Here is a 24,870-nt window from a genome sequence, read left to right as displayed (position 1 = left end):
CTGCTCCTGTACTATGTGGACCTACTGTCAGACTGATGAAGCTTCCATGACTGCTCCTGTACTAGGTGGACCTACTGTCGGGGTTGGTGCTTCTGATGGTCCTGGCGTGGTTTCGAGGCCTGTTCAGAGAAATAGGATCAGTCATTATGTATCGTATGCAGAGGCTATAAAACAGATTGGTAGAACTACAGTGTGGAATGATGGAGCTTCCATGACTGCTCCTGACTCTCATGTATAGAGCTAGCATGATTCGTTACTCTACATAGAACGCTCCTCAATAATCTCCTGAATACAATACATGTTGGACCCTAACGGTTATTTCACTGTGGTGCTGAGGGGCCAGTCACAACATGTTCCATTCAAGGTAACAGGGATAACATTTTCAGACTGCTGTTTCAGATCAAGGACTCTCATTTAAGCCCTGCTCGCACCAGATTTGTATTACTATAGAATGTCGGTTATGTAATTATTACCCCAGCATTTTTCCTCATTCACAATGGACCGTTATGATGGAAGCCTGGAGCCTCTTCTAGGCGTGAAGATATTTCAAATGTCTAGGGATAGCCTAACGACCTTCAGTTTGGAGAAAGTCAAAATAATGCATATCAGTAAGAACCAGGAACTGTAACCTACGCAGACATGTAATTACCTGACGTATTTGGCAATTTATCAATTATCAATTCATTGGCACAATATCGTCCACTTCGTCTTTTAAAAGAGAAGTATGGCACTAGGAAAGTTGATTATATGACAAAACAGATCATCAATCTGTAGGCTACGTGCATAGCACTTTGTTTTAAGCATCCATTTTTCCCCATGTTCTTACCCAAACTGGGTGCAGCGCCTGTTAAACGCTGTAATATCCCTCAAAACACAGGGATGACGATTCGCTCGGGATAAGTATTATCAGAGGACCTTGGAGTTTGCCGAAAAACAGTAGGTCTTTAGGACTGGGCTAATGACATTCCTGCCTGGTAAAAATGTATGACATGGCAGATTCGGACAGGACTAAAATTACGGATGTGTTGATTTGTGCTCGTGCACATAATTACATTACCTGACCTCCCGCAGTAAAACGTATCCTGTCCAAATAGAGCTAAAGAATGGCCTACCCTACACACACCTCCTCCACACTCAAGTCTGCCATTAGGGGCAGGTCAATAATATAAAAATGGCATCCTTTCCTCATCTATTTTCCTTTATCTGCACTGATGTGAAAATTAACAGGACAGGTGAAGTAACTGGACAGTTGATATTTCAAACCTTGGTTAATATCCACCACGTTGTTTTCGTTTAATTTTACTGAAGATCAGTAAGCTGAAGGATGGTCTCGCTACTGGTGTCCCCCAGGGCTCAATACAAAGTCCTCACTGATTATATACTAAACAAAAATCTAAACGCAACATGCAACAATTTCAAAGATTTTACAAAATTACAGTTAATATCAATCCATTGAAATAAATGAATTAGGCCCTAATCTATGGATTTCACATGACTGGGAATACAGATATGCATCTGTTGGTCACAGATACCTTTCAAAAAAGTAGGGGTGTGAGTATGCAGGAAGAACTGGGACATTTTCAGCTTCCAGGAATTTTGTACAACATGAGGCCATACATGTGGACTGCGGTTGTCAGGCCGGTTGGACGTACTACCAAATTCTCTAAAATGACGTTGAGGCGGCTTATGGTAGATAAATTAACATTTAATTATCTGGCAACAGCTCTGGTGGACATTGCTGCAGTCAGCACGTGAATTGCACACTCCCTCAAAACTTGAGACATCTGTGGCATTGTGTTTTGTGATAAAACTGCACATTTTAGTGGCCTTTTATTGTCCCAGCACAAGGTGCAACGGTGTAGTGATCGTGCTGTTTAATCCGCTTCTTGATATGCCACACCTGTCAGGTGGATGGATTATTTTAGCAAAGGAAAAATTTGTCCACCAAATTTGAGAGAAATAAGCTTTTTGTACATATGGAACATTTCTGGGATCTTTTATTTCAACCCATGAAACATGGGATCAACACTTTACATGTTGCGTTTATATTTTTGTTCAGTGCAAATTGCTCTGGATAACAGAGTCTGTTAAATTACTAAAGTCTGAAATGTAAAAATGCTTGAGTTATAGCAGTCAACAGCACTGGAGTAACCGTCAACACTTACAATACAGATTCAGCCAACAGATCTTAAATCAAAGGCATTTATTTTGTGAAAACTTTTTCTCCACACAGCAGCCAAGCCTCAGCACTGGTAGTACATTAGCATCAAGACAAGATTTCAAAGATGTTAAACATGGCTATAAAAATGTTCTCAATCACTGAGGAAAATGGTTGTAACAAACCGCTCCGATTCGCATCAAAACAGTTAAAATATTATTTACTGGATTATTTACAAAGCCATAGATTATTATAGTTTTATTTGATTATGAATCATCAACAGTTACACCTCTACAGTGTGACTCGACTCAAAAGTAGTGGAGATTATACCAGAAATCATGTCCACAATTAGCCTGTCAAGGACAACGATTAAGAAATTGTTTTGCTAGCTAGCCAGAGACCAAATGGCATATTTTGACTTCCAGCACAGTGCTCTCGTTGCACTGTAACAGTTGAATATATATATAGAGGAGAAAGTAAAATGTTTTAAATGAGCCGTATGAAAGATTTTGGGCTCCTGAGGGGCGCAGCGGTATAAGGCACTGCATTTGGGGTGGCAGGTAGCCTAGTGGTTAGAGCATTGGGCCAGTAACCGAAAGGTTGCTAGATCAAATCCCCAAGCTGACAAGGTAAAAATCTGTCGTTCTGCCCCTGAACAAGGCAGTTTATCCACTGTTCCCTGGTAGACCATCATTGTAAATAAGAATTTGTTTAAAATAAAGTTTAAATAAAAAATCTCAGTGCAAGAGGTTTGAATCCAGGCTGTATCACATCCGGCGTGATTGGGAGTCCCATAGGGCGGCGCACAATTGGCCCAGCGTCGTCCGGGTTTGGCCGGGGTAGGCCATCACTGTAAATAAGGATTTGTTAACTGACTTGCCTAGTTAAATAAAGGTTACAACATTTTTTTAATAATAATATAGCATGGCTTTATCCCACTGCTGTGTCATTGCAGCTGAATAAACTTAAATACCTAATATAGCTTAATTCGCATCCGGTTCAGTGGCTTTAAATGGCATGGCATTAATACACAATATTGATGTAATTGAGTTATACAAATTGACATAAGTAGCTTAACAAAAGTACTTACAAGTAGACTAAATCATTTGTTTTTGGGTGAATTCAACAAATGATATAGTTAAATGGACTGAAATAGTAGATGCCCAAGTTGGCTGAATCATTTACTTAATTGTCATAATCACTGGCTCTGTAAACTCAATAATTCATTTCACACATGCATAAATGTTAATAAAATACTCTAATGTGGACATATTACCCATATCAGCACAAGAACACAGCCGACTGGTTTGCTTCCCTATACAAGCCAATAAATGTCCCCTTTACCCGCTTATAAAAGGACCCTTCACCTCAAAAGTCATTATTATTAAACATTTACACCCGGTATGAGAAAATATTTTATTGCACCTCTTCATAGAAATAAAGCTTTCTTATGTTATGGCTTTAATTAACTGAGGAAGATGTACCACATATCTAGCTGTACGGCGTTCCTCAAGGATAACATTGGACAATAGGCCTATCTCCCAAAACAATGCTGTAGGTACAGATAATCCTATCCAATGGTATCATTTTGAATACTAACAGGACAGAAACAGTACGTATAGGGATGTGGAAGCACTTTCCTAATAGAGACCAGGATCCATTTCAAATGCTAATTAAGGTTATAAACTAAGTGCAAGTTATGAAAGAGGACAGTTAGTAGTATTTGTGGACGTGGTCTCTCCCCTTTGACAGAGAAGTTTGGACTTGAGACATGCAAGACAGCTGCTCCTCACAATCATCTGAGAAGATATTATAGATCATCAACATACTTGGGTTTGTCATGTGCTCCCAACAGCTTGTGAGTTCATTAAAATGGAATCCACCAGTTCATGACTCTGGGGAAGTAGATAAAGGGCCATCATTGTCAAAATCCCAGAGTATCCACCCACTGAATGACATTCTGGCTTTCTTTGTGCTGTGTAGCACTTCATAATGCCCGTTAGTTGTGATTTACCCAGACTTTAAAACAAAACTCCACCCAAAAACTACATTTCGGTATTTGTTTCATTAGTCCATTGTTGATATAGTCCCAAAATGTTTAACTTTCAAAATACAGAAATACACCCGGTATGATGAATTTTGCATCATGATAAATGTATCATACAGGCTGTATTTCTGTATTTATAAATCTTAAACATTTTGGGACTACATCAACAATGGACTAATGAAACAAATACCAAAATGTAGTTTTTGGTCGTTTTTCTTTAAAGCCTGGGTCACAACTGACAAACTTCATGAACTTGACTTCGTGTTTATGCGTCTACTCTGTGTGTGTGTGTGTGTGTACTATACACTTGCATGGGGAAGGTCCTTCTCAACTACCAAACCAAATGGCTTTTGGGGAATTTAGTGTTTGAACATTTTAGAGCATGAACAAGATACAAAAGATGTAATTCCAATACAAAGCTCAATTGCAAATTCTCTCTTTGATTCGAAATATTACTGTTTCAGTCCACCAACCTTTATCTGAGCTTGATCTGCTCAAATTGCTAAACTTTCCAAGCAAACAGTGTACAGGACCCATCATGCTGCATCCTTAGACACAACAGCACTTCTAGACTTCTACCAGCGGACCTAAAACGTTCTGCCAAAATGCCTCCTTCCAGGCTCGAGCTTGAGGAATGTTCGACTTGAGCTTGAACATTCAACCAAAAATTCTGGCTTCTTCACGGTTTGAGCTTGAGCCAGGGGTGGACGATGGTGAGGATGGAGAGAATAGAGGAGGCCAGGCCGCAGGCCCCCACGAAGCCCTGGCCGGTAGGGTAGATGCCCAGCCGGTCCAGCGGGATAAACACGTCGCATGCATTCTTCAGCAGGTCCAGCAGTAGCGGTGGGTTGCTGCGCAGCACCGTCCCCAGCAGGTGGAACTGTCTGCCGAAGCGTTCAGACAGAAGGGGTAATATGGCCACAGGGAAGGAGGAGGAAGAGGGGTGGGGGTGGGAGAGGTCTCCGTTCTCGGGGGATGGAGAGGGAGGAGAGGAGGTCCAGGTAGCATTTGACCCCCCGTGGGAGGAGCGGGCCTCACGCTCCATAAGCAGGCGGATCTCATAGGCATCCCGGGTTAGGTTGAGGATGAGGGCAAAGAGGTAGTACCTGTAGAGAGAGAAATGTGTAAGAGCGTGAGAGAGAGAGATTAATGTAAAACATGAGACAGTAAAGATAGTGCATGCCCGGAAGAGAGGATGTAGAAGACAAACAAAAGAAAAAGTGGCAGAGGGAAAAGAAGAGGGTGAGTTAGAGGTAGAATTAGAGAACGAAAGTGATAGAAAATACACTATATAAACAAAAATAAGTCGGCACCCCTTCAATTTAGTGGATTCTGTTATTTCAGCCACACCAGTTGCTGACAGGTGTATAAAATCGAGCACACAGCCATGCAATCTCCATAGACAAACATAGGCAGTAGAATGGCCTTACTGAAGAGCTCTGTAATAGGATACCACCTATCCAACAAGTCAGTTCGTCAAATTTCTGTCCTGCTAGAGCTGACCCGGTCAACTGTAAGTGCTATTATTGTGAAGTGGAAAACGTCTAGGAGCAACAACGGCTCAGCCGCGAAGTGGTAGGCCACGCAAGCTCACAAAACAGGACCGCCAAGTGCTGAAGCGCGTAAAAAGCGTCTGTCCTCGGTTGCAATGCTCACTACCGAGTTCCAAACTGCCTCTGGAAGCAAAGTCAGCACAACAACTGTTAGTTGGGAGCTTCATGAAATTGGTTTCAATGGCAAAGCAGCCACACAAACCTAAGATCACCATGCGCAATGTCAAGTGTCGGTTGGAGTGGTGTAAAGCTCGCCGCCATTGGACTCTGGAGCAGTGGAAACGCGTTCTCTGGAGTGATGAATCACGCTTCACCATCTGGCAGTCAGACGGACGAATCTGGGTTTGGTGGATGCCAGGAGAACGCTACCTGCCCCAATGCATAGTGCCAACGGTAAAGTTTGGTGGAGGAGGAATAATGGTTTGGGCTAGGCCCCTTAGTTCCAGTGAAGGGAAATCTTAACGATACAGCAAACAATAACATTCTAGATGATTTTGTTTGAGAAAGACCCTTTCCTATTTCAGCATGACAATACCCCCATGCAGAAATAGTGTGGAAGAACTTGACTGGCCTGCACAGAGTCCTGACCTCAATTCCATCGAACACCTTTGGCCCGCAGACTGCGAGCCAGGGCTAATTGCCCAACATCAGTGCCCGACCTCACTAATGCTCTTGTGGCTGAATGGAAGCAAGTCCCCGCAGCAATGTTCCAACATCTAGTGGAAAACCTTCCCAGAAGAGTGGAGGGTGTTATAGCAGCAAAGGTGGGACCAACTCCATATCAATGCACATGACTTTGGAATGAGATTTTCGACGAACAGCTGTCTACGTACTTTTGATCACGTAGTGTAGCTCTAGGGAGAGAATGTAGGTAACAACTGCCAATAATAGGACAACTCAAATACACCGACTCCCAATACAGTTTAGGGCTTAAGGTTCCCAATTATAAGTCACCTGAAGGATCTCTGGCTCCACTTGTCCTGGTCCAGTTTGGGCAGGAGGCCCGCCTTGCCAGCCCACAGCACGTTGTCACAGGCGAAGTACATGGCCTTGTTAAGGTGGGCCACGGTCAGGCAGAGACGTAGCACGCTGTCTGAGAGGTGCACCGCACGCTTCGCTGCTTCTACAGCCTCTGCAGAGTTCCCCAGACGCATCACTGGAGAGAGAGATGTGAGACCCAGGAAACTGAATTGAGGCACAGTGAAATACCAATGGAGAGTAAGCCTGAGCCATAATCCTGAGACACAGATGTGCCGCATTGATTTACAAACATTGACTTACACTTCCTTGTTAGGCTTATATGCGTTTCCAGTTGTTTCACCATCTTCAGGAGCTCAACACCTGACCCACCCTTCTGGAGAGTGTAGCCTAGCAACGTACAGGCATACTGTGCAGCCCTGTGTGAACACAGAAAATGAATGCGTGTCAAAATCTGATTATATCTATTTTACTATAGTTTAGTCATAGTTTACATCTTGTGATGAATAACTTGGGCACAATGTTTTTCATGTCAAGGGCAACTGGTACTTTCATGTAGCTAGCCATCAGTATAATACTAAATTTAATTGGGACTATGCCCACTTGATAAGGAAAGGCTGGACATTAGCATTGTGCATGAGACCCCCTCAATTCGAATCCAAAAATCAGCTGTGGCGCAGTAATTTACCCAATAAAACGGGCAAGCAGGCAGTGACAACTGCAGCCCAAAACCGACTTTTTTATAAATACATTTTTTGTTATTTGTATTTTTTCGTCCTCTAACATTCATATTTTGTATGCTCATGGATATCAGTTTACATTGACTGCTAACTTTCGTGCTAGCTAGCTAATATTAGCGGACTAAACTCCCTAGCTACTGTATTCGTGTAATGAATTTAACTTGAAACCTACCAGCTGATTCTGACATGACATACTACTGTTTGAGAAATCTCAACTCTCATATGACATTTTTGCTAGCTACTGTACCTGAAAACGCGCTCCTTGGCTTGGCTCTGCGAGTTGAATCGAACCCAAGAGTCCATTCTCACGACAGGTAGACTACCACTTCCGTTCACTTGCAACCGTGGATTAGGCCTGTGCTTTGTTAGCTAGCAACGTTCTATACCGTCTTCTGGCAAGAGCAGCCCAATGCTATATACACAGTTCAATATGTCCACAATGTGCCCCACACGTCTGCCAACAGCTTGTAAAATGTAGATTTATTTTTTACTTAAAAGTGCTAAGGAGTTAGCTTCACATCACCTTTACCCATGGACGGAAACAGCGGAGGGACACAATAGCGAAAGACCTTTCCCAGGGTAATCATTAGCTACGTAACTTAACTGATAGGAAGTTCGTGCACAGCATATTGATTGTATTGTTCATGGCATTAGTCGATTCGTGATTTTTTTGCGCAGCACGCTATTGTATAAGCGATAGCATAAATGAAAACGAACGATTGTAGTTATTCAAACACAACAGTCAAACCAAGACTCATTACCGTGGATTATATTTGCTGCGGAACCTCATACCGCCACATGGGGGTGACTCACACACACAGAGGCCAGACAAAACACACAACCAATTTGGAAAAAAATGGCAGTACATTTTATTTTAGTGTGTTAATAGAAAATAAATTAAGGAAAACAATCATGATCAAGAGGAATAAAACAAACACAAAACATAATATACTCCCATATGTGGCACTACCAGATCCACGGAGTGCTGAAATAATAAGTGCACAACCGTTGTACTACAGGTCAGGGGGTAATAAAGGAGTGTGAAACACTCTGGAGAGGTACTGTACTTGGCATTATCGCTATTTACTGAAACACTATAAAACATTGTATGATGACAAACCTGTTGTAGGCGGAGCAAAATTAAAATGCCAGCTACGCCCATCAAATTCCATTCTAGTGGACCATATTAGGTAATGCTGCACAGTAATGTCTTGTCAACATCAACACCACCTGTGTATTAAATATCCTCTGCAACTCAGTTCACAACTGTTAAAGTATTCCCACTGCAACATGGCACCAGCCCTGAGTACAGGCTGGTCAGCTTACAAACACAAAGCAATAACCCATGAAGGCTTTTCAGTTGAAATGGAGAGGAACCTCAATGCTATCAGAACATCTTGTTTTCATCATCTTCTATATTACAATCTTTTCATTCTTTCCATTTCCTTGGCTGGCAAGATACTCCACATCCTTTGGGACTCTCCCTCTAATCTTCAAACTCACATCTCATACCCCTTCGCATTTCCCAACCGCCTTTAAATCAAACTTCAAGCTCACTCCTCAATACCTGCCACTTTACCTACTGTATGACCTTCTCAGCCTAGTCTTTGCTCCCTTCCCCTCTGCAATTCCCCATAATATCTACCTCTCTTCAAGCGCCCATCCCTCCATCTCTTCAGGACCGCAACCCCTTCCCTCCCTACATAGTTTCACCTAAACGTCTCATCTCTGGCTCTCCATCAAAGATAAATGTTGTAACTTCAGGCAAACCCCACGCTGTCTCAGCATTTTTTAAATATTAAACACTACAGTCAATTGGTTTCATTGGATACTAAAATGCTAACGTCGGCTGTTGTTAAAAGCCAGACCCAAATTGCAGCACAATGAGCATACGGTACATCAGCATGGTTCCTGCCTTCTCTAATGCGCACAAGAGGCTAATCTCTTCAGTAACAATTGTTAGTTTAGTTGCCGTTGCAAACACTCATAATCTAACTCGGACAAGAGTCATTAGTCTCCTCGTGGGAGTTGGAACTAGGAATTGGGGCTGTAAGGGTACCACTGGAGGACTGTCGTATCCCACAGTGCCCCTCTCTCAGTGCTCGGAGTGTTGTTTCTTGTGGAAGGTGGATCGCATGCGGCTCCAGAACGAGTGGTTCCTCCTGTTCTTCCTCTCACTGCCGCGGACCGACTCGGCCTCGCGTTGGCGAATCTGGCGGACCAGGGCGGCGAAAACCTCGTCGATGTAGTAGCGAAATGCAGCAGAGGTCTCGAAAAAGGGGCACTGGAACTCCCTGGCCAGCTCCTTCCCCTCCTCTACTGACACCTAGTGGAGTGGAGGGAAATACCATGTTGAAAGCCAGTATACAGATAAAACCTACAGACATGAGACAATTGTTATATACAGTATATGTACCAAACAGAGTCATGATGTATATGTTACGGTAAGTGTGTGGATCTACAGATTCCTCGTCTCCTTGGTAAATCTACAGATTCCCCGTCTCCTTGGTAAATCTACAGATTCCCCGTCTCCTTGGTAAATCTACAGATTCCCCGTCTCCTTGGTAAATCTACAGATTCCCCGTCTCCTTGGTAAATCTACAGATTCCCCGTCTCCTTGGTAAATCTACAGATTCCCCGTCTCCTTGGTAAATCTACAGATTCCCCGTCTCCTTGGTAAATCTACAGATTCCCCGTCTCCTTGGTAAATCTACAGATTCCCCGTCTCCTTGGTAAATCTACAGATTCCCCGTCTCCTTGGTAAATCTACAGATTCCCCGTCTCCTTGGTAAATCTACAGATTCCCCGTCTCCTTTGTAAATCTAGATTCCCCGTCTCCTTTGTAAATCTAGATTCCCCGTCTCCTTTGTAAATCTACAGATTCCCCGTCTCCTTTGTATATCTACAGATTCCCTGTCTCCATTTACCGGGGAATCTATAGATTTATCATACCAGTCAGACAGGCAATCTGTAAATCTCCCAGTAAATGTGTAAAGATAGGCCTTTTGAATAGTAGTAAGATTTTAATGCCGCCAGATAGTGGGCAAAACCTACTTTAGTGCCAAGACTACCAATGTGCATCCCTCTCCCCCTCCCTCCTTCCTTCCCACAATTCTCACCTGTCTGAGATGGGTCAGGTCAGACTTGTTGCCCACCAGTACCACTGGTGTGTTGGCGGTGCGGCGCACACGGTCAATGAGCTGCTTGAACTGGCGCGCCTCCTGTAAGCTCCGCCTATCTGTGATGGAGTAGGAGATGATGAAGCCCTCGCCCGCCCGCATGTACTGGTCCCGCATGGCTGTAAACTCCGCCTGGAGAGGGCCGTGTGTGTGTGTTGGAGAAAGAAAGAGGCAAAAGTGGAGCGAGTGATTAAGGACTGGTACAGAAAGGATAACAGCAAAATACTTAGATAACATTACATATGCAGATGCTGCACATACACCCACACATTCATGTACTGGTATGAGTGTGAGCGAGAGTGTGTGTGTGTACACCTGTGTACATCGGTGTATCGGTGTATTGGTGTGTGTACACCAATACATCGGTCTGTCTGTCCTACAAGCTACTAGAGGAAGAACATAAAAAATATTTGAATTTAGATTACTCAGAAGTTAAGGGTCACTTGAGACAGTGGACTGTCTAGGTCACTCAAAGCATTAGCTCTCTAAACACAATGCCCTGTGTGTGGACACTTCCCTGAATTTGGTCCGGTATTAACAAACCCAGTCATGGGCATGTATTATAGAACATGTACATGACCATATATAGAACATGACTAACATCATAAGTGAGCCATGCATGAGTCTATGCATGAGTCAGATAGGCAAAGACACGGTGCGGGGAGTGGGTGAGAAAGACATATTATGTAAGTAAAAGAAGGGAGTAGATTGTGTGAGCATTGCTTAAATAGAAGTTGAGAAGAGTAAAGACTTGGATGTCATGACAATGAAGGGGAGATATGTTCTTCTGGGTTTGCTTTGATAAATAATTATCTTACATTGCCAATGATAAGTGATCATGCTAATAAGAATGATTGAATTGAATGTAATTGAGAGACAGGAACAGACAGTCAGAAATTATTAATTTTATAGGAAAGTGAGCATCGGGATAGAGGGAGAGGGTTTTCCCTCCTCTATCTGATCTAATGTGAAAAAACTAGACAGATGAAAGCAAATTCCCAGTCCTTCCAAGGTGTTTTTTCCCTATTGCTTTCACCTATCCTATGTTTACAGATCAGTAGAGGAAGGAGAGGAGGCGAGGAAGCCAAATTAGACTATCGAGAATGAGATGGAGGCGTGACGTTTTAATGGAAGCCCTTTGTGAGGAAGTTACCTGTCCTGCTGTATCCAGGATGTCTAGGTTGGCTGGTTCATCATCGATGCGGATCTGTGTCTTGTATGCATCCTCTGGGAGAGACATTGAGTGGTATTTTAATGGCTATACAAGATAATTGTGTAGTTACGTCATAGGCCGTGGTTCATCGACTCTGGTCGATGCTATGCAGCGTGCATGTGGGCTTTATCAAGTCACGCCAGGTGTTCTCTTGTTTTGGACTTGCAGTTCCTTGTATGAGTTCTGACATTTCATGCTCGCAAGGTAAGTATTGTTCTTGGAACCATGGGGTCTATACCCTATATGGGGCTCTGACAGTTCAGGCTTCTCAGGTAAGTATTAGAGGAAACTTCTGACTTCTGTAACCCCTTTTTGGAGCCGGTGGAACCTGTGTGTGCTTGGGGTGCCGTGGGCCTCCTTGTTTGGTACCCTCTGAGTCGGCTTGGGGAGTGATTGTATGTACCCATAGTATGTTATACAGAGTAACCGACTGAAAGGGAACATAGTTATTAATATAACTAATGTTCCCTGAAGAATGGAACGAGGTAGAACATATTTTGGCCACACACGTCAGGGGATTTGTGCTCGCTGAAAAACAGTTCTGAATTGAGGAAATGGATGTGAGCCCTGGTATTATAGCCAGGAAGGCGGGGCATCCGAGGGTGGGCCTCGGCATCCATTGGCCCGTTAGGCGTGATTTCAGTTTTTCAAGTGAATATTATTGGCTGTTGACTCCCCGTAGTATGTTATACCTCGTTCCCTCCTTCAGTAAGTTTTGTTGATGGTGGTGGAAAACGCTGTCTCAAGCGCTGCTCTAGAATCTTCCATAAGTGTTCAATTGGGTTGAGATCTGGTGACTGAGAACGGTCATAGCATATGGTTAACATTTTCATGCTCATCAAACCATTCAGAGCCCTGTGGATGGAGGCATTGTCATCCTATTGGGGCATAGCCATGGTAGCCAAAATAATGGTCTGCCCAGCATTTTTATATATGACCCTAAGCATGATGGGATGTTCATTTCTTAATTAACTCAGGAACCACACCTGTGTGGAAGAACCTGCTTTCAATATACTTTGTATCCCACATTTACTCAACTGTTACCATTATTCTGGCAGTTACATCTATCTACTCACCAGCCAGTTTATTAGGTACACCCATCTAGTACTGGGTCGGACCTTCCTTTGCCTCCAGAACAGCCTGAATTATTCAGGTGATGGATTATACAAGTCAGACACGTTCCACAGGGATGTTGGTCTACGCTAACGCGATGGCATCACACAGTTGCTGCAAACTGGACGGTGGTACACCACCGCCAATAGCCTGTACCATTAACACCAGGCAGGATAGACTCATGCTGCTTATGTCAAATCCTGACTCTGCCATTGAATGATGCAACAGGAACCGGGATTTGTCAGACTCAACTGTCCGGTTTTGGTGATTGCGTGTCCGCTGAAGCCGCTTCTTCTTGTTTTTATCTGATAGGAGTGGAACCCGGTGTGGTCGTCTGCTGCAGTAGCCCATCCGTGACAACAATCGACAAGTTGTGCGTCCCGAGATGCCGTTCTGCATACCACTGTTGTACAGCGCCGTTATTTGTCTGTTCGTGGCTTGCCTGTTAGTGTAGCACATGGGGGTGTGTGAAACTTACTCCTCAGCCTGAAGTATGCCCATTGCGCCAGCAAATAGCTAGCTTTTCACATAGCGCCGACTGGTAAGACGCTTCAGTAGGGCAGTCACATGTCAGAGGTCCCGAGTTCGCACCAGGTATGGGCCGAAACGGGAGGAAGTGGTACTCGCTAAGCAAGCAATGTGACGTCCTTGCACGATTCTTGCCATTCTCTTTTGCCCACAGGACTTCCACTGACTGGATTTTTTGTTTGTCGCACCATTCTCGGGAAACCCTACACACTGCCGTGCGTGAAAAGCCCAGGAAGGCGGCCGGTTTTAGAGGAACTGGATCCAGCGTGCCTGGCCCCGATGATCATACCACGCTCAAAGTCGCTTAGGTCATTAGTTTTGCCCATTCTAATGTTAAATTGAACAGTAACTGAAAGCCTCGATGCCTGTCTGCTTGCTTTATATAGCAAGCCACGGCCGCGTGACCCCTGCACTTTCCAATAACAGACTGACCAGGTGAATCAAGGTGTTGCCTTACTGATGTCACCTGTTCAATCCACTTCAAATCAGTGTAGACGAAGGGGAGAACACAGGTTAAAGAAGGATTTGTAAGCCTTGAGACAATTGCGACATGGATTGTATGTGTGCCATTCAGAGGGTGAATGGGCAAATCAAAAGATTTAAGTGCCTTTGAACGGGGTATGGTAGTAGGTGCCAGGCGCACCGGTTTGAGTGTATCTAGAACAGCAACGCTGCTGAGTTTTTCATGCTGTGAATCAAGAATGGTCCACCACCCAAAGGACATCCAGCCAAATTCACAACTGTGGAACACATTGGAGTCAACATGGGCCAGCATCCCTAAGGAACACTTTTGACACCATGTAGTCCAATTGAGGCTTTTCTGAAGGCAAAGGGGGGTGAAACTCAATATTAGGAAGGTGTTCCTGATGTTTTGTACACTCAGTGTATGTAAATACAGTACCAGTCAACAGTTTGGACACACCTACTCATTCAAGGGTTTTTCTTACATTTTTACTATTTTCTACATTGTAGATTAATAGTTAGGACATCAAAACTATGAAATACATATGGAATCATGTAGTAACCCAAAAAAATGTTAAACAAATCAAAATATATTTTAGATTTTAGATTCTTCAAAGTAGCCACCCTTTCCCTTAATGACAGCTTTGCACACTCTTGGCATTCTCTCAACCAACTTAATGAGGTAGTCACCTGGAATGCATTTCAATTAACAGGTGTGCCTTGTTAAAAGTTTATTTATGGAATTTCTTTCCTTCTTAATGCGTTTGAGCCAATCAGTTGTCTTGTGACAAGGTAGGGGTGGTATACAGAAGATAGCTCTATTTGGTAAAAGACCAAGTCCATATTATGGAATGAACAGTTCAAATAAGCAAAGAGAAACGACAGTCCATCGTTACTTTAAGACATGAAGGTCTGTCAATACGGAAAATTTCAAGAACTTTGAAAGTTTCTTCAAATGCAGTCGCAAAAACCATCAAGCGCAATGATGAAACTGGCTCTCATGAGGACCGCCACAGGAAAGGAAGACCCAGAGTTTTTTTATTATTATTTTTTATTTCACCTTTATTTAACCAGGTAGGCCAGTTGAGAACAAGTTCTCATTTACAACTGCGACCTGGCCAAGATATAGCAAAGCAGTTACCTCTGCTATAGAGGAAAAGTTTGTTAGAGTTACCAGCCTCATAAATTATGCCCAGATTAATGCTTCAGAGTTCAAGTAACAGACACATCTCAACATCAACTGTCCAGAGGAGACTGCGTGAATCAGGCCTTCATGGTCGAATTTCTGCAAAGAAACCACCACTAAAGGACACCAATAAGAAGAAGAGTCTTGCTTGGGCCAAGAAACACCAGCAATGGACATTAGACCGGTGGAAATATATGTCCTTTGGTCTGATGAGTCCAAATTTCAGGTTTTTGTTTCCAACCATCGCATCTTTGTGAGACGCAGGTTAATGACCCAACACACCTTCAGGCTGTGTAAGGGCTATTTGACCAAGAAGGAGAGTGATGGAGTGCTGCATCAGATGACCTGGCCTCCACAATCACCCGACCTCAACCCAATTAAGATGGTTTGGGATGAGTTGGACCACAGAGTGAAGGAAAAGCAGCCAACAAGTGCTCAGCATTTGTGGGAACTCCTTCAAGACTGTTGGAAAAGCATTCCAGGTGAAGCTGGTTGAGAGAATGCCAAGAGTGTGCAAAGCTGTCCTCTAGGCAAAGGGTGGCTCATTTTTGGTGTGGTTTAGGACGCCAAATTTGAGCAAATAGGAGTCGCCGTATTTTGATCAGAGACCAAGCACTCTCACCTATGGTGGGGTCATGGTCTTCAGGGAACCTGTGGCTGATAAACTGCATTATAATAGCTGAGGAGAGAGAAAGAGAGTTAAGTTTTAACAAGCTTCATAGGCACTGCATCAATAATCCAAAAAGGAGAAATCAGAAACAAACTACAGAAGATCAGAAAACAGAGTGGAAGAAAGAGAGAGAGAAAGAAAGGGTGCTATTGACGTCATAATCCCTCTATATGGGAGACTATTACATTTCCCAGGTTGTATCACACACACACTTCCCCTCCCTCTCGTCTCGTTGTTGTTCTTCCTCCAGGCATGCAGTGGTTCACGCACATAGATAACACACAGACACACACACACCTCCGCAGCATCAGTGTACACCCACTCTAGTTTCCATGACGATAACTTGCACAGATGAAATCAGAATGACGCTTGTTTTTATGACCCATCTCTCCCTTCATCCCTCTGTATCCTCCCTCTCCGATGTTTTGACTACTTTGCTGTGCACCTATACCAGGTGAACTCTGCCAGTCTCCACAGCAACAGTAGCCAAGAAGAGGAAGGCGGTTGCTAGGCACTGATGCGTCTTCCTGACAACAGGCACCCAAAAGGCACCCCAGACTGCCGTAGAAGGCAGCCAACGCCCATGCTTACGAGAACTCTGACTGCCTGACTGCACTTGGAGGGTGTGTGTGTGTGTGTGTCTCTCTCACATACAAACACCCACACATCTCACTCATAAAAAAAACAAGAGGACATTAGGAAAAGTAATGTAAATCAAGACCGAGTTGAAGAAGAATAGTCGAAGTCAGAGATAATACGTAAAAAACAGGAGCAAGACAGAAACAAAGACATGCACTAAGTAAGAGTGAAGAGTACAGTTAAGTGTAATTCTGAGTGTGTGTGTGTGTACTCACCGCTCTTCCCCACTCCCCCCTCTCCCAGCATCACCAGCTTGTACTCGCGGGAGAGACCCCCAGAGCCTCGCGATGACTCCATTTACACTATGAGGAGATAGAGGTGGTGATTAATACACATATACCCTTTACAAACACAGGAACCGGCACATATTGACACCCAAATAATTCACATAAATATACACATACATATCCATTTTTGGTCCCAGTTTATTAAGCCCAGGACTATTGAATAGAACTGTAAAAGAGAGTGTACAGAGTTGAAAGTGACTAACACACATGCCAATGTGCAATCTTGCCATCATGTGTAAAGCACTAAAGCTACTGACAAGAGATGAGGGAGGAGATGGAAAGAGAGAGAGAGACACACACACACTGACAAACTTGAACATCAATATCCATTCACTGTTGAAAGTCGAGTTAGTCAACCACTGAAACATACAGTAGATCTACTGAATAGCGATGAAACAGGTGAACGAGTTTTCAGGGACAGAAGTGGAGCTATACAGCCAAGTCTAGTCTACTTTGCCACCCTTAGAAATAAAAACTATTCAACTCATCAGATCCATTTGGTGTGTGTGTAGATTGACTTATGAGAGTCAGATGACTTCAGTTTATTAAATTGGTCTACGCAGCAGCCAGCAGCACTCACGCGGAAAGAGGAACCGACTCGTATCGACTTGATGGGGCAATCATGTGATTTCTCGGTGGAAGGCGAATGTGTGACATTGACCACCACAACCCCAGGCAATGTCATCATACCTATTATTGCCATTTTCCATAGCGATATCGCCTAGCTTTCCCTTACCAAAAATACTATATTTGTGCTATATTAAACTTTAATTTAAATTGTGAGAATAAATTCATTACATATTTATAATTGATAAATAGGCCTACATAAGCACATATTTACTTATCATTAGGGCCTAGGCTAATAACGGTAGACCTATGAAGGGATCACATTATCTCAATGATGGAATGCGGAGACAAAATATTTTACAAAGCCGGTTCATTGTTGTCAGGACAGAGGCAGATTGAACAGACAGAATTTGGGAGGTTAAAAATAGATGTTCATATCCGCTTGGAAGCAGCTACGTTTTTTGACTCGGTTTTATGTAAAATATGAGGTCTGAACTTCAATAACGCCTGACTGAGCTCATGTCCGTGCACCATTGCCTAACGTTTGATCCAAAAACACAAAGGAGTGGATGGTATTGTAGTATATTGCCGAGTTGTTGTTTTCTCCCTCGCCCTGATAACATCACTACACGGGCTCCGTGATTCAAGGGAGTCTCCAGGCTTCAGATGGCTCAGGCCTCGAAGTTTGTTATTGAAATGCAGATTAAATATATACTCTCTGTACTAGCCTTATTCAACGCCCAAAGTTAGGGAATTTCATTTTTAGAGACTACTTTTATTGCGCTTAGTTTAGTTAAAAGTTTGTTGCACTATTGTCACGTTGTTATAGACTACAATGTTACAAACAGTGAGTCGGCTACAATGTTTCAGCTGCCAAAAATATACAAAATATTTGCTAAACAAGGAATGAGATTAACACTGTTTCAAATCATTGGATTTCTGACAAAATCGCAGTGAAAACTGCATCCGTTGCAGTCACTGAAATAGAACAACCATTTGATATACTTTATTGGCTACTTTGAAACAGGATAACTAGACTTAACAGGATAAACAACAACATTTTAGAGGGCAATAGTGAACCTTCAAAAGACTGCTCAAGTAGCGAAATGAATTGTGTGGCTGTATGTGACATGGGATTTGGGGGGGAAAAAGTAGCCTAACTTTTGTAAACTTTACATGTAAGATCCTTCTAAAATCGAGTGTAGCCTACGAACCGATTAAATGTAAAACAAGCTGCAGGGATTTGTTAGCCTAACTGTTTGCAGATCAGTGCTCAAATCAGACATTGAAAACATTGTTTCGTGTAATTACAAACGAACGAGTTAACATGAATATTGTTGACTGCGAAGAAAGCAAATGATTGAACATCTGCAAACATAAATAGCCAACTGACTTTATGCATGCATGAATAGAAATGAGCGACTCACCTGTGTCACAGAAGTTCTTTCCTCATAATTGCCGAAATTACGTCTATGGCCATTTAGTGCTTGATGTTTGATAATTCATGCCACCAAATGATCAAACTGTAAACAGCGCGAGCGGTCTGTAAACGCTACGTCACAGGGTCCCACCGCCCGTCTGCTCAGCTGCTGTGACTTTTCAGTAGAGTTGGACGGCCTTGAAATGTACCTTTGAAGTTCAGTTAGGTACTGTTACACACTGGTAACGAATGAATAGGCCCACTAAAACGCAATTTCATATATTTGAAGGTTTCTCGTAATAGAATATAATAAAGATACTACCATATTGTTGTTGAGAGGCACATGGTCAGTCACGGTGCAGCATCCCTGGATGGGAGGCACTTTTGGGTTAACAGTCTTGTTCTAGGGCACAAAGGCAGTGGTTAGGACCTGGGATCAGATACCAGCAGCCCTCCAGGTGCCAGTTCACTTCCCATTTCTGTAATCTCCTGGCCTGGGTCTTGAACCAGCAACTGTCTCTCTTACATCTAGGCTACGTGCCATGCGTAGGTGGTGGTGTACAGTGCATTCGGAAAGTATTCAGACCCCTTAACTTTTTCCACATTTTGTTACGTTACAGCCGTATTCTAAAATGTATTAAATCTACACACAATACCCCATAATGACAAAGCAAAAACAGGTTTTTAGAATTTTTTGCAAATGTACTACAAATAAAAACAAATAACTTATTTACATAAGTATTCAGACCCTTTGCTATGAGACTCGAAATTGAGCTCAGGTGAATCCTGTTTCCATTGATCATCCTGTGGTAAATTAAATTGATTGGACATGATTTGGAAATGTGTCCAGGCAATGGACTGGTGAATGGTACCAAAAAATGTCTGCAGCATTGAAGGTCCCCAAGAACACAGTGGCCTCCACAATTTTTCAATGGAAGAAGTTTGGAACCACCAAGACTCTTCCAAACAGAGCAATCGGGGTGAAGGGCCTTGGTCAGGGAGGGGACCAAGAACCCGATGGTCCCTCTGACAGAACTCCAGAGTTCCTCTGTGGAGATGGGAAAACCATCTCTGCAGCACTCCACCAATCAGGCCTTTGTGATAGAGTGGACAGACTGAAGCCACTCCTCAGTAAAAGGCACATGACAGCCTGCTTTGCGTTTGCCAAAAGGCACCTATTTATTTATTTATTTTACCTTTATTTAACTAGGCAAGTCCGTTAGGAACAAATTCTTATTTTCAATGACGGCCTAGGAACAGTGGGTTAACTGCCTTGTTCAGGGGCAGAACGACAGATTTGTACCTTGTCGGCTCGGGGATTCGATCTTGCAACCTTTCGGTTACTAGTCCAACGCTCTAACGCCCCTAAAGGACTCTCAGACCATGAGAAACAAGATTCTCTGGTCTGATAAAGCCAAGATTGAACTCTTTGGCCTGAATGCCAAGCATCACGTCTGGAGGAAACCTGGCACCATCCCTACGGTGAAGCATGGTGGTGGCAGCATCATGCTGTGAGGATGTTTTTCAGTGGCAGGGACTGGGAAACCAGTCAGTATTGAGGGAAAGATGAATGGAGCAAAGCACAAAGAGATCCTTGATGAAAACCTGCTCCAGAGCTCTCAGGACCTTGAACCCGATCGAACGTCTCTGGAGAGACATGAAAATAGCTGTGCAGCGACGCTCCCCATCCAACCTGACAGAGCGAGGATCTACAGAGAAGAATGGGAGTAACTCCCCAAATACAGGTGTGCCAAGCTTGTAGCATCATACCCAAGAAGACTTGAGGCTGTAATCTCTGCCAAAGGTGCTTTAACAAAGTACTGAGTAATGGGTCTGAATGCTTATGTAACTTTGCTTTGTCATTATGGGGTATTGTATGTAGATTGATGAGGGGAAAAAATGTGTTAATACATTTTAGAATAAGGCTGTAACGTAACAAAATGTGGAAAAAGTCTAGGGGTCTGAATACTTTCCGAATGCACTGTATACTAGGCATGTACATGTAACTGCCAAAATAATGGAGATGCTTGAGTAAATGAAGGATACACATTATATTGAAAGCAGGTGCTTCCACACAGGTGTGGTTTCTGAGTTAATTTAAAAAAAATGACATCCCATCATGCTTAGGGTCATATATAAAAATGCTGGGCAGGGCATTATTTTTGATACCATGGCTATGCCCCCAATAGGATGACAATGCCCTTAACCACAGGGCACAAGTGGTCACTGAATGGTTTGATGAGCTTGAAAATGATGTATGCCATGGCCGTTTCAGTCATCAGATCTCATCCCAATTGAGCACTTATAAGAAATTCTGGACCGGCGCCTGAGACAACGTTTTCCACCACCATCAACAAAACACCAAATGATGGAATTTGGCATGGAAGAATGGTGTTGAATCCTTCCAATAGAGTTCCAGACATGTAGAATCTATGCCAAGGTGCATTGAAGCTGTTCTGGCTAGTGGTGGCCCAACGCCCTTTTAAGACACTATGTTACCGTTTCCTTTATTTTGGCAGTTAACTGTATGTCCCTATTTGCTGTGTGCTTCCTGTGCATTGTTTGATCTTAATTAGCTAGACCAGACAATTATAGGCTACTGGATATTCTCATGCTGTAAATATTGTCATCTGTAGCGTATTGGAAAAAATGTGTAATATGTGTGTGTGTGTGTGTGTTCACAGACATGAGTTTGTGTCTGAGAAAATGATGCATTTACAATTTGGTAATTTAGCAGCCGCTTTTATCCAGAGAGACATCAGTGAGCTAGTCGTGTGTCTACCCAGGTGACTTAGCAAAAGGACTCAAAAATAGTGTATCAGTTATTTTTTTATTTGCACATTCGTTGTGTTAACAAATTCAACAAGTCAGCATTAGTGTAATATATTTAGCATAGACTTCATAGCATTATGCAGTTTAAACCCAGTTCAGAGTACTTGTCTTATTTTGCATTTCACCCACACAACATACAGTTCTGACCGAGGCGGTGAATCAATGATAGCCAATGGGATACTCACAACCAATTAATTCCTTGTTCTCTTTTTATTTACATTTGACATTTCAGTCATTTAGCAGATGCTCTTATCCAGAGCGACTTACAGGAGTAATTAAGGTTAAGTGCCTTGCTCAACAGCACATAAACATATTTTCACCTAGTCGTCTCGGGCATCCGAACCAGCGACCTTTCGGTTACTGGCCCAACGCTCTTAACCGCTAGGCTACCTGCCTCCCGTCAGATTTATTCACACCTCAGAATTGCCTGTACAACACACGACAGTGAAAGAGAGGGATGGGTTGTCAATGGAGGAAAAGAAGGGGCTGAAAGGAGAAAAAGGAGTGTGGATTCAGTGCGGGCCAAGGATAGGAAGAGGGAGGGCACCCCAACAATGGAACACATTTACAGCGAGGGGAGAACCCTTTGCCATTCCAGGGGGAACAATCACATACTTTAAGGACAGGCAGCAGTGCATCTGCCTGATAGTGCTTGGGAACAAACAGTAATTTACACAAGGATATACGGTATTTAAATGTAGATATCTATAAAATAGGCTTATTTATGCTGTGGTTTCAGGGTGAGGCCAGCAAAACAGAGGGTAACAAAGACGGAGCATATCATTTTGTTTGGGATTATTCAGTGATATGGGACATCGTTGCTGATCTTTGCAGGGTGCTTTCTGTGCTATTTACAAAGGGAAACGCTCACAAGAGGAGGAAACTGTTGAATATTGATCACAGGCACCTGTAATATACACAACCCGTGTCTCAAAGTCAGAAAAGAAACAGTGAGAACATAGAAATAGGAAACTAGAAAATCTTTCAAAGCATAAAGAAATGGGAGAATGTACATGGTTTGTTTTCTAAAATAAGTTAATTAGCAATTATGATACATCTTGATTTGATCTTGACTAAACCTTCCTGTCATGAACAGAACTCACAATGTTGTTAGCCAAACATCTCACCTCTCACAGTAATTATCTGTCATTGTCACGCCCTGACCTTAGAGAGCCTTTTTATGTCTCTATTTGGTTTGGTCAGGGTGTGATTTGGGGTGGGCATTCTATGTTCTGATTTCTTTGTTTTTGTATTTCTATGTGTTGGCCGGGTATGGTTCTCAATCAGAGACAGCTGTCTATCGTTGTCTATGATTGGGAATCATACTTAGGCAGCCTTTTCCCTTTTGTCATTGTGGGAAGTTGTCTTTGTTAGGGGCACTATAGCCCTTGTAAGCTTCACGGGCGTTTTTGTTATTTCTTGTTTTGTTGGTGACATTTTCCTAATAAAAGAAAATGTACGCTCACCACGCTGCACCTTGGTCTTCCTTGAACGACGGGCGTGACAGTCATGCACAGACATGAGGCTAAAAAACACTGGTGTCCTTGCCAACCAACCAACCGACACATTGACAGCCATCTTTTTCTACAGAATTAGGCCCGCAATGCTAAGCTACTGTCATCCTCCTTTCGCCTTTCAAATATGCTCCACTTTTTAACACTTTTAGAATATTGAACGCAACCCCTATTAGTGCAGTTACAGTTAGGAGCCTGAACACTCCACACTAGATACATTGTTTAACTCTCCAGCACTGCCAGAGCAATGAATAACGATAACATCACATCATTCCTCAGCAACCATGTTGGCACCTCCTGGGCAAAGTTGACCAAACAGTGGACTACAACCCATTGGCCTTTCAGTGGTGAGACTGATGTGCTTTATGTCTGTGCTCACACTAGAAATGGGGGGCATAGCAGCCTGTCTTCAGGGGTCCATATGGTTAATGCAAACACACACACACACACACACATCCAGGCTACTGCCCAGCACCTCTGTGCCCAAGCCAAGACCAGGTTGGGGTTACGGTGTTAGAGCTAATGCAATTTTTGCCTCACTCCAACGGCTCTCATATCCACATTATTAAATTATGCCCCAGACTGCAAGCCTCCTACGAATACAAAATCATAGTCACAGGACATTCCTCTGAATTGGAAAAAACTACAGTTGGAAAATCATCTCTATTTCATCAAAACCTGTGTGGCTGTTGTGATTTTTATCAGCCAAACATTATGAAACCAAAAGACTGAAATGGTTCCTGGGACACACAGTGCTTCTTAATGAAAATTGTATTTTGTTTCAACAAGTTGCCTTGATATATTAGTTTTGATGGAAACTGAAGATACTGTGCATGTATCTACACTGAACAAAAATATAAAAACACATGTAAAGTGTTGGTCCCATGTTTAATGAGCTGAAATAAAAGATTCCAGAAATGTTCCATAAAAAGCTTATTTTTCTCAAATTTTGTGCACACATTTGTTTACATCCCTGTTAGTGAGCATTTCTCCTTTGCCAAGATAATCCATCCACCTGACTGGTGTGGCATATCAAGAAGCTGATTAAACAGCATGATCATTACACAGGTGCACCTTCTGCTGGGAACAATAAAAGGCCACTCTAAAATGTGCAGTTCTGTCACACAACACAATGCCACACTTTTTAGGGAGCGTGCAATTGGCATGCTGACCGCATTCATGTCCACCAGGGCTGTTGCCAGAGAATGGAATGTTTATTTCTCTACCATAAGCATAGTTTTAGAGAACTTGGCAGTATGTCCAACTGGCCTCACAACCCCAGACCACATGTATGGCGCGTGGCAAGCGATTTGGTGATGTCAACGTTGTGAACAGAGTGCCCCATGGTGGCGGTGGTTATGGTATGGGCAGGCATAAACTACGGACAACGAACACAATTGCATTTTATCGATGGAAATTTGAATCCCACAAAAATACAGTGATGAGATCCTGAGGCCCAAGAGGCCTATTGTTTTAAGGTATCTGTGACCAACAGATGCATCTGTATTCCCAGTCGTTTGAAATCCATAGATTAGGGCTAAATTAATTTATTTCAATTAACTGATTTCCTCATATGAACTGTAACTCAGTAAAATCTTTGTTACATGTTGCGTTTCTATTTTTGTTCAGTATATGAAATTCTTATTGGCTGTGAGAGGGAAAACTATAGGACTAAGGACATGAACTGTGCAGGATGTCAAGAACTGAACTGGGAGAGTGTACCTTTTTACTAAAATAAGTGTGTGTGAGGGGCTAACTAAGACCAATTCATATGGCAATTTGAT

The 24,870-nt window shown here is 42.9% G+C and overlaps 2 protein-coding genes across 2 annotated transcripts; both read right to left on the bottom strand.

Annotated features, from left to right (window-relative positions):
* Positions 1 to 3,555: 3,555 nt before the first annotated feature.
* Positions 3,556 to 8,117, bottom strand: LOC120027228 (peroxisomal membrane protein 11B-like). The gene is made up of 4 exons (XM_038972125.1): positions 7,724 to 8,117; positions 7,040 to 7,155; positions 6,713 to 6,914; positions 3,556 to 5,311 (listed from the first exon to the last, which is right to left on the bottom strand). Exons 1-4 carry the CDS (start codon positions 7,777 to 7,779, stop codon positions 4,885 to 4,887), a joined length of 801 nt encoding a protein of 266 aa, XP_038828053.1. The 5' UTR covers positions 7,780 to 8,117; the 3' UTR covers positions 3,556 to 4,884.
* Positions 8,118 to 8,327: 210 nt separating this feature from the next.
* LOC120027461 (GTP-binding protein Rit1-like) lies at positions 8,328 to 18,856 on the bottom strand. The gene is made up of 6 exons (XM_038972403.1): positions 18,748 to 18,856; positions 16,682 to 16,768; positions 15,780 to 15,836; positions 11,809 to 11,882; positions 10,596 to 10,787; positions 8,328 to 9,802 (listed from the first exon to the last, which is right to left on the bottom strand). The coding sequence occupies exons 2-6, from the start codon at positions 16,761 to 16,763 to the stop codon at positions 9,572 to 9,574; spliced, it is 636 nt and encodes a 211-aa protein (XP_038828331.1). The 5' UTR covers positions 16,764 to 16,768; positions 18,748 to 18,856; the 3' UTR covers positions 8,328 to 9,571.
* Positions 18,857 to 24,870: the final 6,014 nt, after the last annotated feature.

Source organism: Salvelinus namaycush, chromosome 32 (genome assembly GCF_016432855.1).
Source record: "Salvelinus namaycush isolate Seneca chromosome 32, SaNama_1.0, whole genome shotgun sequence".
NCBI lineage: Eukaryota > Metazoa > Chordata > Actinopteri > Salmoniformes > Salmonidae > Salvelinus > Salvelinus namaycush.
Note: the sequence above shows the minus strand (reverse complement) of the source record. Positions and strands in the feature narration are given on the sequence as shown.

What these genes read in the sequence shown, in the direction of transcription:
- LOC120027461 (XM_038972403.1), bottom strand. Translation starts at nt 16,763, where the DNA reads ATGGAGTCATCGCGAGGCTCTGGGGGTCTCTCCCGCGAGTACAAGCTG. An exon ending in GGGGGGAGTGGGGAAGAGCG is followed by an intron (nt 15,837 to 16,681) that starts GTGAGTACACAC and finishes CTCTCTCCTCAG; the next exon opens with CTATTATAATGCAGTTTATC. An exon ending in AGACCATGACCCCACCATAG is followed by an intron (nt 11,883 to 15,779) that starts GTGAGAGTGCTT and finishes TGTCTCTCCCAG; the next exon opens with AGGATGCATACAAGACACAG.
- LOC120027228 (XM_038972125.1), bottom strand. Translation starts at nt 7,779, where the DNA reads ATGGACTCTTGGGTTCGATTCAACTCGCAGAGCCAAGCCAAGGAGCGC. An exon ending in GCCAAGGAGCGCGTTTTCAG is followed by an intron (nt 7,156 to 7,723) that starts GTACAGTAGCTA and finishes GTGTTCACACAG; the next exon opens with GGCTGCACAGTATGCCTGTA. An exon ending in TGGAGCCAGAGATCCTTCAG is followed by an intron (nt 5,312 to 6,712) that starts GTGACTTATAAT and finishes CTCTCTCTACAG; the next exon opens with GTACTACCTCTTTGCCCTCA.